Source organism: Xiphophorus hellerii, chromosome 7 (genome assembly GCF_003331165.1).
Source record: "Xiphophorus hellerii strain 12219 chromosome 7, Xiphophorus_hellerii-4.1, whole genome shotgun sequence".
Lineage (NCBI taxonomy): Eukaryota > Metazoa > Chordata > Actinopteri > Cyprinodontiformes > Poeciliidae > Xiphophorus > Xiphophorus hellerii.
The window spans coordinates 27,581,931-27,598,803 of NC_045678.1; the positions used below are offsets into that span (position 1 = coordinate 27,581,931).

General features: G+C 34.5%; 1 protein-coding gene across 5 annotated transcripts in view; it reads left to right on the forward strand.

Moving 5' to 3' along the window:
• LOC116723453 (uncharacterized) overlaps positions 1–16,873 on the forward strand; it is a 197,030-nt gene that overhangs the window by 91,509 nt on the left and 88,648 nt on the right. For all 5 annotated transcript variants that reach the window (XM_032568361.1, XM_032568360.1, XM_032568359.1 and 2 more), the window contains exons 3-10: positions 8,995–9,339; positions 9,456–9,809; positions 10,454–10,555; positions 11,190–11,294; positions 11,869–11,964; positions 13,904–14,002; positions 14,160–14,258; positions 15,448–15,552. In XM_032568361.1, the coding sequence (XP_032424252.1) occupies positions 8,995–9,339; positions 9,456–9,809; positions 10,454–10,555; positions 11,190–11,294; positions 11,869–11,964; positions 13,904–14,002; positions 14,160–14,258; positions 15,448–15,552 (1,305 nt within the window). The remainder of the gene's footprint in view (positions 1–8,994; positions 9,340–9,455; positions 9,810–10,453; positions 10,556–11,189; positions 11,295–11,868; positions 11,965–13,903; positions 14,003–14,159; positions 14,259–15,447; positions 15,553–16,873) is intronic.

Sequence of the window (16,873 nt, forward strand, 5' to 3'; positions counted from 1 at the left end):
TAGTGACATCTGAGTTGCTTCCAGGGAACTGAAGCGGTTGGAGGAAGAAAAAATTTACAACTAAATTCCAGTTAACAGCTCTTTAAGTTTCTATTAATTAATGTTTTGTTCTTGTTAATTACCCAGCAGGTGCAAACTTTGTTGGATTTGACTGAATAAACATGAAAGAATAAATACAGTTAAGAACTAAATTTTAACTGTAAATCTTTGCTGTCTTTTACAGACTCAGTGTTGTATACATTGGTTAAAAATAGCGGAGACATTAATTTCTATAAAATCTCGTCCACATTTGACCAGTTTAAGAAAAGTGTTCATCCACGCAAACCTGCTGAATTAGACTACTGAGCATTGTTGTATTAACAAAAAATAGATAAAAATGTATATTACAGAAGACACATTCTCCACAACAAAGTAGGTTGCTATACATCAGTGTTTACATATTTGTTTTGTTTCAGCCGTTGTTTCACCTGGGAATTAAAAACTGTAAAATCTGTTAACATTTTATTGCTGATTGGAAACAATTTCAGACATGAGCGCCTCTGAATGATGTTTTGTATTTTGCAGGTCTACAGTCTCCATTAAATCGGTCTCAAGTGACAACTCCTGGGCTGCTGGCTTTTAAAGTCATTCTGCTAATCTGGGACAAGACAGTTGATATATTTTAAAAGTCAATTTCAAAAAAGAAAAATGTATAAAATTGTCAAAGCTGAAAAGATTTCATTTCTCCAATGTTTTGCAGTCTTGTCACGTCGTTGGTTTTTAAGTTCTTTTTGTACAACAGCATCATAGGTTTTAAAGCAGATTGAGTTGCTTGACTTCAAAAATAGATAAATTAATTAAATGTTACAAAAGAGAAACATACACACTTCTAAGATATGTTAGGATTGGTATGTTCTTTAGTTTATCTTGTTCATCAGATGTTTGTTTGATCTTGGCCCATGAGTTTAGTACTTTTCTTAAAGGATTCATTTTGGCTCTAGTGGCCTTTGTTTGACAGTGAATTGACAGGAAAGTGGGTTGTGAGAGAGGAGGAAGACATGCGGAAAAGGTCGAAGGGCTGGGACTCGAACCCATGATGGCTGCATGGAAAACTGGAGCTTCCGTACATGGGACGGTTGTTTTACTCCTGTGTCACCTCTGCGCCCAATACTTTTCTCATTACCTCACCTGCCTCCCCTCAGTGATCACCACTTCCTGTATTTATTCTTCCTGGTTACTTCAGACATTTCTTTCTGAAACATTTTGACTTCTTGGTCTTTGATCTGTTCATTAGGGAATGTTCTACCTCCACACCTACAGCTTTACTGCAAAAGAAGCAGTGCTGTGAATAAAAGGAAGTTCAACTTTAGTTTTTTCCCTGGTGCTAAATTTTATTCAAATGCTTTCATTATCCTTTCAGAGAATTGTTGTGGCTTAAAGTATGAAAAAAAAAAAATCAAAGCACCGTCACCAACATTAAGAAAAAAATTTATCGGTTTCATTTTTAGAAAGTAATTACTTCCTCCCAGTTTGACCACAAGCAGCTTTAAGTTTACCGTCAGTCTGAACTCTGATCAATGAATTTAGCTTTGGAGGATTCAAACATGATACAAAGGACGGGGAAAAAAAAATCAAATACGTTTGAAGATTTTACAGGACAAAAGGTTTCTTAAGAATAAATAACCAACACACGTTTAATAAAACAACTGACAAAAATGACAAATATTTGAATAAAAAGTTGCTAAGGAAAGTAATTTATTGAGTTTCTGACTTATTTCTCAATTTTAAATCCATGATTTTCTTAAACTTTTATCAAACATACTTGAAAATTTGGTTTTATATTTTGAAGTAAAACCTTTTACGTACTTTTAATTACAAGTAAGTAAACGCAGGCAAGTTCATTTTATTTATACAGTATCTTTCTCAGACAGGAGTCACGGTGCTTCACATTAAATATGAGCAAAAGCAATAAAAAAACCACACATAGAAAACCAACATACAGGGAGCGAACAGTATAGAGGATAGAAATTATAGACATTATATAGCCACAGTCGGGCGACTGTGGCTCTTTGGTAGAGTAGTCGTCTTGCAATCGGAAGGTTGTAGGTTCGATTCCAGCTTCCTCCTGCCACATGTCGATGTGCCTCTGGGCAAGGCACTTAACCCTAAATTGCCTACCGATCTGCGTATCGGTGTATAAATGTGTGCGTGTTTGTGAGTGCGACTGGGTGAATGTGACTCTAGTGTAAAGCGCGTTGAGTGGTCAAAAATGACTGGAAAAGCGCTATATAAGTTCAGTCCATTTACCATTTACGATTAAAAATCTCAATTTTCACATACAAAGCTGAATCCTTATATGTACACTAAATTCTAAAGTGAAACACTGCAAGCACTTCTAAAATTATTGGAATGGATATTTATTGGAAATAGTTTATACACTTTCATTTGTTTTTATTGCCTTTTCAAAACTCTTAACTACTGATCCTTGGATTTGTTTATTGAAGTGTTATTCTGTAAATGTATTTCAATGATAATGTGGAGCTGTTCACTCATGCAGAAGAGAACACGAGTCTTTACTTTTTTCTAAACATTTATTCTCCAACAGGAGCTTCAGTCTCTGTAGACCATGAGTTGCTGGCGCCCTCTACTGGCAAATCAAGCTATTACAGATAAACTGAAGATGAAGGTGGTTTATGGCCAAAACATTCAGAGGGTTTCAGGTTTAGTGTTAATTTGACAATAGATATTTTTGCTTTTGTTTAGCCACCTATAGAAAATGTTTTAGACACTTTACAGATGAATTTAAATGAATAATTTCATGATTTTATTTAAAACTTGAAGTTACAATAGTATTTTAGTAACGTGTTCTGCTCTGTCTTCTTCCTCCAATGTTCCTCCATTCTCCTGGTTTCACAAAACCAGGAGAGTGGATTAAGCTAAGATTTCATCCTATCTTCCTGTTTGTCAACAGATTAAAATGTTGACATGACTGTTTATGAAGTCCTGGAAGGAAGAGCCATGAAGACACTGTACAAGGCTGCAAAAGACAAACTGGGGGGAAAATGTGTGGAAGGAAAATTCAATCAGCTCCTGAGAGAAATATTCAGGAGATGGAATCTGGGAAGAATATGAACTAAAATATTCTATGGGGGCTAAAATAATAATGGATTAATTTACTGGTCTCAAACTAGTAGATAAAAATGTTCAGATCAATTTGGACGTCAGTATAACGTCCTGTGTCCTCTTAGACCCCTGGGAGCAAAGAAATTAGCTGAAGAGTTGGGGAGAAACCGAAGTTGGAGTTTCAAAAGAAAAGTTCAGCTTAGTTAAAATGTTTTATTTTTTTTATTTTATGATATTTCTTTCTTTTTGGATCATATCTCTGATTTATTTCTAAAAACGGTATTACAGGATGGATGAAGTGTTTGTAATGTTTCATTTTGCTTTTTGTTTCACCAAATTACTGGTGAACCAAAATTAACTACTTAACTATCACTAATAAAAACAATAGTAACAATTACAGAGATTTTGATTCAAAGATACATGTGTAATTTCATTTAATTACCTGATGGAAATGAGAAATTTTAAATTCTTAATATAAGAATTAACAATCAGCTCTTTAAATGTGTCACCAGGTAGTTTTAGTCTCTGATTTCTGGTTGTACAGATGAAATATAGTGATTTAAAATACTGTGGCATGTAGTTTATAGTTGACTGGTGAATCAATACATTGTTGTATAAATAACTGATAATCAGTATAGATAACTTTTTTTGACTGATTCAGTTATGAAAAATAAAGTAAAGAAAATGCATGAATTTTAAAATGCATGCAAAGTTCTGATCCAGTATTTCTAATACTTTGATGTATTGCACATCATATGTCACATGTGTGAGATCATCTTCTATACGTCTATTTAATCTGTCATCCTGGGTTCGTTCATCACTGCATGGTTTGGCTTGAAAGAGTTCAGACTACAAGGAACATTCAGGTCTGCAGAGAGAATCATCAGAGCTTAAAGTTCCTCCATCAGCAGCTAACATCTCTGCAGATCCCACACATGCCAGACACAAACTGCTCAGACTTTCAGTGCTATTTCGACATGTTCAACCTAGTCATTCTTTTGTAAAACCATTGAAGAAAACATTTTTATTTTTGCCATTTTAATATACTTGCTATATTTTAAATGAGATAAAAGTGGAACCAAAGTAAAATCCTTTGTTTGTTTCCACAAACTTGGACACTAAAGCTGATTTTGATTCTTATGTGAGTGAATATTGATGGGGCCAAGACTTTTACTCTCATAGTTAAAATGAAGATGTCTTAAAGTCTTGGTTCATGTGTTTCTGCTTAATTTGCAGACCTTTTATTCAGAAACCTCTTAGTCAAAACTTCAGCTTAAACTACTTTTAAACTAGAGGTTTTATTTGTCATTAGAACAAAAAAATTATCTTTTAGTAAAATCATTTTACACGAAGTTGCCCAACCTTTATGAATTAGATCAGGGGTCTCCAATTAGCTGAGACTGAACATTGAAAGATGGTCTCTGTGTATATGTGATGAATTATGTATCCAGAATATAAACTGTTCATCAGTTTTCATTGCAGACATTTTTTCTTGCTTTTCTTGCAGACAGTGCATTTTAATGAACAGCCATACAAATGTTATGCCAGATTTAGCCACAAGGACTAAATTGTTTGTTTTTATAAATAGTGTTGAATTACATGTGGTAATAGTTTTATCTATTGAAGAATAAATTGCACAACAAAATTACATAAAATATTTTCCCATTAGTTTATGCCCTCTTTCACTTTTATTAATATCTGTTCAGAAAGATGTTTCCCAGGAGCTAAAAGCAGAATCAACTATTGTTCTGTAATCTTAGATACCATCTTTCACCACTAGAGGACACTGTCAAAAAGGAAATGGACCATTCAACCAGCTTGTCAAGATGGTAAACATTAATGAAACCTTTTGCTGTATTTACTGATGTACTTTCTATGTTCAGTAATAGACATTTGGTTCTTGATAAGAACTTGGTTTATTATCAGCCACCATCATTACATCAATCCTGCAGCTGTTCTACAGTAAAAGTCTTTAAATATAGGAAACAGGCCACATTTATCAAGTTAATTAACTGTAAATCAGAACTGATTTTGTTTTGGAGTATCTGTAAAAATACTTCTAAATGAGTAACAATATCTAAATGAACTAGTTTGTGGGAATGTGTGGAGCTTGTATATTATAGGAAAAGTGTCATCCTGTTAACAATAGTTTTCCTATTTACTTAAATTTAAAAAATGCTAATTGTCCTATCACATCTAATCTTTATTAGGATTAGATTTGGTTTCAGTGAGAAGCTGTTGAGTTGATTTAACGGTTTGGCAACTACCGCAGTATTTTGAACCTGAGAATGAAACATTAATATATGTATCTTTCGCTATTCTTCTAGGACCATTTCTCGCATATTTACCAACTTCATGAAGTCCAAAGGGCTTAATGGGAACCAAAACCCCGATCCTAATAGAGTGGACCGTCTTGTTTAGGGTTAGGGAAAATGTCTGGGTTGGTACATCTGATAAAAAGCAAGTGTGTTTAATAAGTTCGTCTGAGAGTGAAAAATTACAACTACTCTTTGTAAGCCACTTTAAAAGACCACTGAGTGCAACCAGGAAGGATGTTAATCATTAAAAGGACATTTTAAGGGTAGAGGAAGATCAGATAACATTTTGGCTTCTATACAGACTGAGGAACGGGGATGAAACAAGACCAGTTAAGACATATTTTCCACACTAGACTGAAGTTCAGTGGAAAGTAACAACAAGCAGATCTGGAATGTGACTGAACTGTGTGAAAAATCTGTTTGGATCACTGTTTGTGTCAGAATGAAGCAAGAACTTGTCCTGTTTTGACTTATTTCCAGTTGCCAAGAGATAAAGCCACACCCTGAAGATTTGTTCCAGCGTCTTCACTGAATTACATGCTGAAGTCCAACTTTCCAAATCAGAATATAAAATCAAGACAAAGGTTGACGTGTTCTTCTTTCGCCTCCTTCCTGACAACCTGAGAGCAGCTGAGAGTTTAGTCATACTAAAATCAAACTTAAGATTCATCTCTTCAGTTCATTTAGTTGAAGTTTAGTTTTAGTATTATTATGTATTATAACTTATTTCAGTTCTTTAAACTAAATAGGAAAAAAATAGTTTAGACTCCTTGATTTTTGCTGTTCTGTGTTTGTCTCCTGCGATACATAACATTCATCTCTCTCCTTTTCTGAACCAGAATCAGAATAGCTTTATTTGTCCAGGTTGTGTGCACAAACAAGGAATCCAACTTTGATTTTTAAGGATTACAGTGTAGAGACACAGGTATTTTAGAGTAATTAAAATAAGGATAAATGCACAAGGTGTATTTGCCGTAGTTTTTTCTCTTTTCCATAATTAAAAATCCTTTCACTCCCTGTATGACTCCCAAACTCGTCTTTAACTGTTTTCCAAAGGACCCCTCCCTAATGGCTGCTACCCTGAAGAGTTTAGAGGGCAAAGGGGCCCTTGGTGGGAGTCAGAAAAAAACAAAAAACAGACTTTAGATCAGGGGCATCAAACTCCTTTTCATTTTGGGCCATATCAAAAATCGAAATGTTCTTAAAGGGCCGGTTGTGCCAGAATATATTGATAAAATCAATTAAACTGCAAAAATATCAATAAATAGCTGTTCCTCTGGGATTTTGTGATCATTTTAGTTTTTTTTGCAATCAAAGGACAGATTTTGTGGTGAACATTTAGAAATGTTTGTAAGAAATTTTTACAATATTTGTGGTAACGTATGATATTAAATGTTATTCCTCATCACCTGTCGTATCAGTTACAGATTCAATGATTTTGACCAAATTTGAGAAAATTTGCAGTAAAATTGGAAAAAGTTTGAAAATGTGTTGATTTTGTGTGAATTTTGCAGATTTGTGAAAAACTGGAAGGACTTATTGATGTAATTTAGAGTCTAGAGGGCCACATAAAAAGCTGCGACTGGCCATATTTGGCCCCTGGTCCTTGAGTTTGACACTTGTGCTTTAGATGGATGACTGGGAGAACCAATGAACTTCTGTCAGGAGGCATAGAGAAACTTATCAGGAGGCATGACGAATGCTTGGTGGACCTCTGGATTGTTGTCCACTGGTTACTGGAACCCACCGAGTGTCGAGCGGCACTGGAGGGTTCGCTGTAGTCAATCTACAAACATCATGCTGCACCTACAGAAAAATTACAGTCAGACTGCATTTTTAATATATCCTAGCTTTATTGATAAATGTATGGGTATTTATATGTAAATGCTGTCAAACTTGACCATTCATGACAATGCACACATAATATAAACAAAGCGTGGATTTGATTATGAAACCTATTAAATTATGTCCTCTTGCTCAAGTAGAAGCAGATGAAGGCAGATAATATGAGAAAGCAATGGAGGAAGAAAGATTCAGTTTGGAAGTTGAGAACTAAAAGATTGTGAGACCACTTGTCCTTTTATTGTTGGGATTTCTAGCCTCTTGTCGTGTAAATCTGGCTGTTGTTTGATTCTCATCTTTTTTCATAGCTACAGTAATTTGTTCTCTTTTACTTTGTTTTATTAAACATTTTCAAGTATAATTTATTGTATTTTCAGGTGAAAGGGTTAAGTGAAATTGTTTCTATACTTATACTGATTGGACAAAGGGTTTTTTATTGAGTTGACCTTTGATCACTAACAGAGGGAAATTTTGATTAGGTTTTAGTTCACTCTGTGAAACACTGTCAATGATTTCAAGGTCTTGGTGTTTGAACATGTAGGAAAATGGAGCTGTTTGTTGTGTTTCTGTTCCTTCTTTATGGTAAGATCTTCTTCTTTCTAAGCTTAGACTTCTTAAAATTATTTTCATCCCTCCCCCACTTTTAGCAGGTGATAAAGTAATTACAAGGTACATTTAAATGCTCTGTAATTCTTAACTATTTACAACCTTGCTTTCAATAAGGCAAATCGGTGTCAATTCATTGCAGTATATCGTGAATAATGTCATTCTCAGAACAAACATATGTAAAAGAGTATTTTGGTAGTCACCGCATTGTGCAGACATACAGCATCCTTGTTGCATTATGCTCTTGCAGAAACTTAATCTTGATCCCAGAATCAGAACAAAATGGGAAGAAGTATTATTCACTTTTTATCTTTCTTTAATCTGAAACAACCTTCCTTTCTTTAAATCAAGGCTAAAAACCTTTTGTTTTGTTTCCTTCCATTAATAATTACTGGAACCTTCTGAATTTAGTCTGAAGTCCAACTTTTAATTTCAAAGTAAAACTCAAACCTCTGCAAACTGTAATGTCTGTTGGTGTTATTGACACCTTTTTGGCACAGTGGCATCTGATTTCTAATCAGTCCTGCTAATTGTTCAGCAATCAACTCTCCTACATAAAGAAATATCTCCCAGTCAGGCAGCTCTTGGTCAGATGCTCCTGTTAACATCATGTTCATCCCTTTACTTTAGTTTGTGTATGTTTTGTAAGTGTAAATTTTTTTAGTTTCACCAATGTGTGTCCTCCTGCAATTCATTATTTTATGAAACATACCTTGTGTTACAAATAATGCATGCGTTTGCTACACAAAGTACATTTCAACCATCGGGAGAGAACTTTTCCTGCTCTCTCCCGTCCTCATCTGATAGCTCTGCCAGTTAGTTATTTAATATACTCAGTTTTTATAGTTTCTCTTGTATTGTCTGCCCTCATAACTGGATTGCTTCAGATTTGAGGACAGTGGGATTTAAAATTTTTACTTTTGACTTTTCTTTTAACCTGTTTTTTTTACATCCAAGCTGAACAAGAGCTAGATGCTTCAGATCAGCACTGGCAACATTAGCAATATTATATGTTGCTAATGTTACAACATTAGCAACATAAATCTATTTAAATCTATTTCAATAGATTTAAATCTATTTCAACACACTGGTTTAAAACACGCCTTTTGTTTTTATACCCTTCCAGCATCTCGGGAGTCTTTGACTGTAAAAGTGGAGGTTTATAAGGGAGAACAGTCTGTCGTTCTGCCCTGCCAGTACAGCCAAGTATTAGAAGAGATTCTCACAGTGAAATGGAGCCGCTATGATCTCAATCCCAACACTGTACATCAACAGCGAGAAGGAGACGACCTACATTCACAAAATCAACTTTTCAAAGGACGAACATCAATGACGCCTCATTCTCTAGATTCTGGCGACTTCAGCCTCACTTTGAAAAAACCCCAACTTTCTGACAGCGGGATCTATATCTGCAGTATCACTGATGATGAAGGAGAAAAAAAGCTATCAGACGTGCAGCTCCATGTCAAAGGTCAGTAGTCAGTAGTCACCTGTGTGTATATATACACACACACACATATATATATGTGTGTGTGTGTATATTCAAGTTATTTATTATAATTGAATATAAATGTGTCTTTTGTTTAGTTTTGCTCCCAGCCTCTAAGGATGCTTTGACCGTAAAGGTGGAGGTTCAGTGGGCCCAATTTGTTGTGCTTCCCTGTCAGTACCATCAAGTATTGGAAGAGATTGTCACAGTGAAATGGAGCCGCTATGATCTTAATCCCAACACTGTCCATCAAAGACGAGAAGGAGACGACCTACGTGGACAAAATCAGATTTTCAATGGACGAACATCAATGAGAGCCGATGCTCTGGCCTCTGGTGACTTCAGCCTCACTCTTAATGAACCCCCAGTCTCCGATAGTGGGAATTACACCTGCACCATCATTAATGAAGAAGTAGAAATTAAGCTGTCAGAAGTTCAGCTGGATGTCATAGGTCAGCAGTTTTGTTTCAAAAAGCGCATCTCAAGATGGTATCAAGGTTGATTGCTTGATCGACTTTATTAAATCAGATGAATCAACTACATTTATGAAATTGGAACTTGTGTTTGGATGACCTTTAACAATTTGTGTGGGGATGTGAGTGAGCGGGTGCATGGATGTCTGTGTATTTAGAGTAGTTGTGTTTGCACAATTGTTGTTGATAGAATTGTGGGAAATGTATAAATCTTCCAACAGTTATGGCTCCTGAAGGAGGTACATTTTAATCCCAAAATGCTTTCACAATTCACAAACTGGCATTAAGAAAATCTTAATGTTCTCATTGTCATTAAGAAAATTAATAAGATTAATATTCTTAATTAATGTTGTTAATTAATGGCAGTAATCAACAATTAATTATTCATTAATTAACTAATGATTAATTAATCATTAATTCATGATTGTAAATGTTAATTAAAATGTAAAGATTTTGCATTGGTAAAGATTTTACCAATGTTCAAAACAATTCTAAAGGTAACTGAGATATGTTAAGTTAATTATGCAATTAAAGCTAGAGATACTATTAAACTTTCCAGAAAATAAGAACTTCAGTTCTGGCTATGTTTTGTAAGATCTAACGTATCTTTTTCTTTTCCATAGCAATTCCAACTTGGGTTAGAGTTCTGCTGGTTCTGCTGGTTTTGCTGGTTCTTACCATTTTTGTGAGCCTTTTTTTTAAGTTCCGACAATATTTAATGTCAGGTAAGTCCTTTTACAACCATTTCAATGCTAATGTCTTACATGCTGAAGTTTTGTGAGCTTACTTTGGAAAAATTGAGCTGATACAGAAAGGTGACTCAGAGAAGACATCATTTTACATTAAAGAGTTTCATTTCCTAACATGAAGTTTTAAAGTTTTAGATAAGCTGAGTTTTAAATTTTGAACATAGGGAAATTATTTTACATGAACAATAACATATACTGCTGTGACTGAATGGGGGTACAGATAATGTCTAAGTTTGTCATGGAAATGTAAAGTCTGTAGTATTCCATAAACCCAGGATTCCCTTAAGACTGGATGTATTTTTGAACAAACAAGTTTGAGTTCTTAAAATGCTACTATTTGTGCAAAATATGATGTTTTAACTATATAAATTGCAGTATACTTGCTTTTGGCCATTTAACACTCATTTTTAGGTACTTCATGAAGAATAATTACAAAAACACAGAACAGTTTTCACACATTGATATTAGAATGTTAATATTTTCACAATGATCAAAGACTTTGACATATGCAAAGAAAATTGTTCAATCTACAGCAGTAATCTGTTAAAAAAAAGAGGTCTGTACATTGCAAGCATTTCTAAGATCTAACTGGTTTCTATGTTTTCCAAAGAAATTTCTACTCGGGCCAGAATCCTCTTGGTTCTACTGGTTTTGCTGGTTCTTGTTTTTGTTTCCGGGGCCCTTTTATTCTATTTCCAACATAAATTTAAGACAAGTAAGTATCTTTTCCAACATTTTCATTGCAAATCTCTAACATGTGGAAGTTTTGTGAATTTGCCTTTGAGCAATTGTAACCATTTCACTTATGGAGCCATGAAAAATCAAATGAAGCTTCAGAGTCACTATGGATTCGAGATCAAGAACCCTGCATTGTTCACACATCATGTAATCTCATTTAGTAACTCAGCTTCATAAAAGGCACTTGAATTAGACACATACATTATGAAAATGCAAGTATTTGAACAAAGAGTGGGGTTCTAATTGCATAAAGTCAAACTACATATTTTATTTTTTGACATTTGAAAATGATTTTAAAGTATTTCATAAAGCAGACAAACAGAAAACGGAACCCTAAAAAAACTGTTTTATTTACTAATATTAACAATATTAATACTATAGATTTTCAAAATGTTAAAAGGCAACTGTGTTTTAATTTTTTGAGAAAAATTATATGCATAAAGAATAAAGAAAATTAAGAAATATGTTTTCTTCTATTTTCAAAAAACATAACAATTCTGTATTGGACATGCATTTCTAAGATCCTAACTTGTTTATATTATTTTCCATAGAAATTCCAACTTTGGCCTTAGGTGTCCTGTTTCTGCTGTTGTTTCTCACTATCAATGTGAGCAATTTGTTCCATTTTCGACAACGATACATATCAAGTAAGTTTGTTTTCAGCAGTATAAATGCTAATGTTAAAATGTTGTGGTTTTGAGTTTTCCTTAGATTATGACCAGTTGTGAAGTGGACCTTGAGCTCTTTCAGAAAAGTGGAGGAAGCTTCAGAGGTGCTAAGGTCTAATTCAAAATTATTATGTAAAGTTTTCAGAGTTTCTATGATCTGGAAGTGAAATCACATTAATTTAGATTGTACAAATTCATTATAAAAGTAGCACAGTATTCCATAAAAACACCCACTTATCCATTTCTTGTTGTGAACTGGGTTTCTACAAGCGAACAGGACATAGTGCTTAGCAAAAGTATTCACACAATTTTTACTTTTTATATTGTGTTTCACTATCAATACAAAAATAATTAAAGTGACAAAGTCTTTTTTTCTGTCAAATGCTACAGAAGACTGGAAAGTGGATCAGGTTACTAATTATACTCAGGTATCATTGTGGGTAACGGACTCTGTTTCCAGTTGCAGGCAGATTGTACTTAGAAAAAATCAAGGCTATTCTCTTTAAAGCCAGGAAATTCCCACTAACCATGTTTTATAGATCTCTTAAGTTGGTACCTTGAGATGAGTTAATTGTTGAGCAATTAACTAAAATTAAACATGTGATCAGTCACGTCAATGGCATTATTGTTTCAAAACAAAATCTTACTCCATAAATTATATGATCAATTCATGGAAAAGAAAGGTACAGTTGAAACCATAAGTTTACATAAAAAAGCTAAAGACATTTTTTTTCTCATTGTCTGACTTTAAATCAGACTAAACGTCTCTTGTTGTTGGTTACTTAGAATTACCAATTATTTCTACTTGCTAAACTTAGCAGGAACATATTGAGATTTTTTTAATAGCTTTCTTCAAATTCAGAAATTTGTATACAGAATGATTACTGTCAGAAACATTTGAATTATTTACAGTAGATGTATTTTATTTCCACACCTTTACAACACTTCTTTCTTGTTTGACAAAAGTCAAAAGAAATCAACCAAGATATGAGGAAGATAATTGTGACGCTTCAGACGTCTGGTTCATCTTAGGGAACAATTTCCATAAGCTTGAAGTTTACACAAGTATTGACATGTGATGTGAATATCCAACCATTATACTGTTAAGAATAAATAATTTGGTGTTTTTCTTCCATCTCTTTTAGCTAGCTGCAAAGCTATAACTAAAGGAAATGACATGTTAGGAAACACCCTCAAAGCTAAGATTATAGGATATGACACACTAGGGAACGTCCTCCTCAGGGCGGAGCTTAGATAGAGGCTAACGAATAGGATTTCAAACTGTTCTTTGATGCCATTTAGTCCTGCTAGCTCCTAAAGGTAGCATGTGAAATGGACCAGCTGTATTTTGGTATTAATAAATGGAATTCATAAATCAAGAAACAAAAACCAAAGACCTTATGAAGATGCTACTGAAGCTGGTAATACAGTCATTATCCACAGTCACACATGTCCTGTACTGACATGGTCTGAAGGAGGAAGCCATTATTCCAAAAGAAACAAAACATACACCAGACTGATGTTTGAAAATGCACATAGTGACAATGACCACATCTGGAGACATGTCCTCTAGTCTGATGAAACTAAAGTGAAACTATTGTGGTTTTGTTTAGATGTCTTTTGCACAAAGCTCCACAGAGAACAGTAAGATTTTAAAAAGTTTATTTATAAAAACAATTAATCATGAAACTGTCTATGGAGATTCCTGGGCTCAGGACTACTGCTTCTCTGTGAAGAGGAAGAGAGAGTGATGTGTAAGTGTAGGTTTGTCCACTGAAGTTAAAGGTCCATAGTGAGAGAGGAGAGGGAGAGAAATTTCTCTATGTAAAAGTAATTATTCTGACTATTAAGCTTTCTGCAAAAAATATGTTAGGTCTGTACTGGGTGTACATGTTTAATATTTAACTTTTTTTCACAGAAATTTCATTTTGGACCAGAATTCTTCTGATTGTGCGGGTTTTCCTGGTTCTGCTGGGTCCTGCTCTTTCTGTGGGCTGGTTTTTTAATTTTATACCAGGCAAGTCCCTTTTTATGACAGTATTAATGCTAATATCTGGCATGCTGAGTGTTCAGTGTTATGACTGTAAGAAACTGAACCCACATCAATGTGCTTTTGATTTGGGTTCACATCAAAACCCACTTTAATAACTTAATATTTCTTTTTTATTCCATAGGAATATATTTAACATTTTTAGGAATTGCTGTTGTTGTGATGGCTGTTCTTGCTATTTGTGCGGAAATTGTATTTCATTTCAAAGACTATTTGCTACCAGGTGAGTCTCTTCTACAGTATAACATTATCAAATAGAGCAGTCTTCTCAGAGTCGAAATAAAAAAGCTCCTGCAAAAAAAGACTGTTCAACAAACATTTTCAAATTGTGCTTCATTAGGCTTTAGATCAGGCCTAAAATATCCAGCCCAGCTCAAGCACATAGGTATTGTGTTAATTAAGTTACAGGCCCAAGCCAGGATTAATATTTATAATGAACCTTTTACTGCCTTCATTTTTAGAACACCATTTGACAAAGCAGTGTAACTTCTCCTGTTTTTAGCTTTTATTTAATGACTTCCAGCTCCATTTTTGCAGCTTGTTGAAACTTGGGAATCCAGTGCAAATCTTCTGGGATGTGTGATTAAAGAAAGCAGATCAGAGCAGGGATACATGCACATTGTGCAGTGCTCTGCTCCACTAACTTCTCTACCTTTCTTTTTTTGTCCTCCTCTTCTTCTCTACTTAGACTATAATAAGTAGATCTATATTGAGCATTCTTGTTTAGTTTTCTTTGTGCTATAAATATGCTTATCAAACTCACCTGATCCCACCCGACTACAAGCAAATAATTTTGATCTGGCCTGAATTCCTGGTAGGTCCGGGTCAGGCTGTAAATCTAAAGTCCACTTTACAGTGACTGCTCACATTATAAGCATGAAATTAACCTTAAACTTGATGTGTGAACATGATACACACTGTAACCATCTATTCAAATATGCTTATCATACACAGATTTTGAAACCCAGGTTGTGGTTAACATGATAACATCAGCATTTTGTTGAGTGTATCCAAATCTTTCTTGAGTTCAACTTGTTTAATAGGCTCCTGAGATTTCTATGTATTAGTCTCACATCAGTAATAGAGTGAAAATTCTGCTGCGGTGTAACAGTACACTGGTATATGTGGGCATGGATCAATCTACATTTCTTGAGAGCAATAGAAATAATGTAATTAAATTGTTTCTCCTAATGCTACAACCTTTTACATAAAATCCCCAGCTTGATAAACAAGTGTTGGTAGTTTGGGGGGGATTGCAGAACTGCAAAATGTTTACTCAAAACAAGGAGACAATTAAATTTAAGAGACATGTTACGTTTAAGCAATCACTTGGACATGTTCAAAAACGTTGCTGCCTTTTGTCTAGTTTTGTACTGGGCTACATCTAATATCCATACTGTCCTTTTTCATAGAAATTTCAACTTGGATCAGAATGCTTCTGGAGTTGTTGTTTATGCTGGTTCTGCTTTCCTTTCATGCAAGTATGTTTTCTGGCATCCAAGGCTACACAAAGTCAGGTATGTGGAACTGAACCCATATTCACCACCATGTACTTTGTTGGTGAATGAACATCAGGGGCGTAACTATGATCTCATAAGTGAGGGTGACGCATTTTTTCAGATGTTTACTGAAGGAGTTATTGTCCTCTTGCATCAGTTGCACCTCTCCTCACTGACTATGTGTTTTTACAGCCCCATATAGCACCAAGGAATGACTTTAGTGTTTTAAACTATGTACTAAAATTCTTAAGTTTTAACTGCCAAACCCTGACTGAGTGGACACAATATCCTTCAAACATTTACAGGGTTAGCTGCAGATCATTAAGTACAAGAGAGCAACTTTGAACATGAAATGTTTAGTAAAACATGATTCTTTGAACCAAATTATTACATAGCAGACAAAATGCAAAAGAATTGACGAGATAACAGGGTAAGAAGCCTCAAAATTTTGTTTAGAAAGTGACCCAACACTAAACACATCAACATTTGAGTCAAATGTGACAGCACAGAGGTGCAAAATTAATCAGGTTAAATAAAAATTGAATGGCCTAATGTATACCTGCAGCCATTATAAGCATAAACAAGGCATAAGTGAAATAATATCTGAAAATAAAACAAAACAAACAAATATGTCTAAATATATACACTAGACAAGGCCTTTTCCTGGTGCTACCTATGATACAGATATAAAATGTTTTGGAATGAATATAATCCTGAAATATTTGTAAAATACCTGCCTGGTTTCTCCCTGCAATAGATCTATTTTTCTCAGCAATTTGTAACCTCTCCATCCCTGTGAAGACCTTGCTTCATAATCGTCCCTACTGCTGGTCTCTGGCCTAATATCTCCTCCCTGACTCGTTGCTCTTTCTATTGTGAAAATGAACATTTCTTCTAAACATGGAAAGCAACAGTGAGCACAATTTCTGCACAAAAATTTAAGAGGACTGGGTTTATTCCAGAAATTAACTAACCAGCTGAAGATGTAACATAGGTAACAACATTATTATTCTTGTTAACTAGCTTAATAAAATATACTGGCATGGATTAACTAGTGTTCATTTAGCTAACACAGACGCATTAGCTACTCAACTAACACAGTTTAATTGGAAAGAAATAGCCACTCTCCCATGGAGAGTTACCTCGTTCACAGCACCACGTTATGGGCATGACACATGGTGAGACACATGGTGAGACACATGGTGAGCAGCAAACGACAGCAAAAAATGAAAGTCAACAAAAGTTAAATATTTATTTTACTTTTTTGCATTTTGTCACTAACCTGTGAGTTCATATCTATACCTAGAAGCTTGTACACATAGATATTTTGTCGCAATTT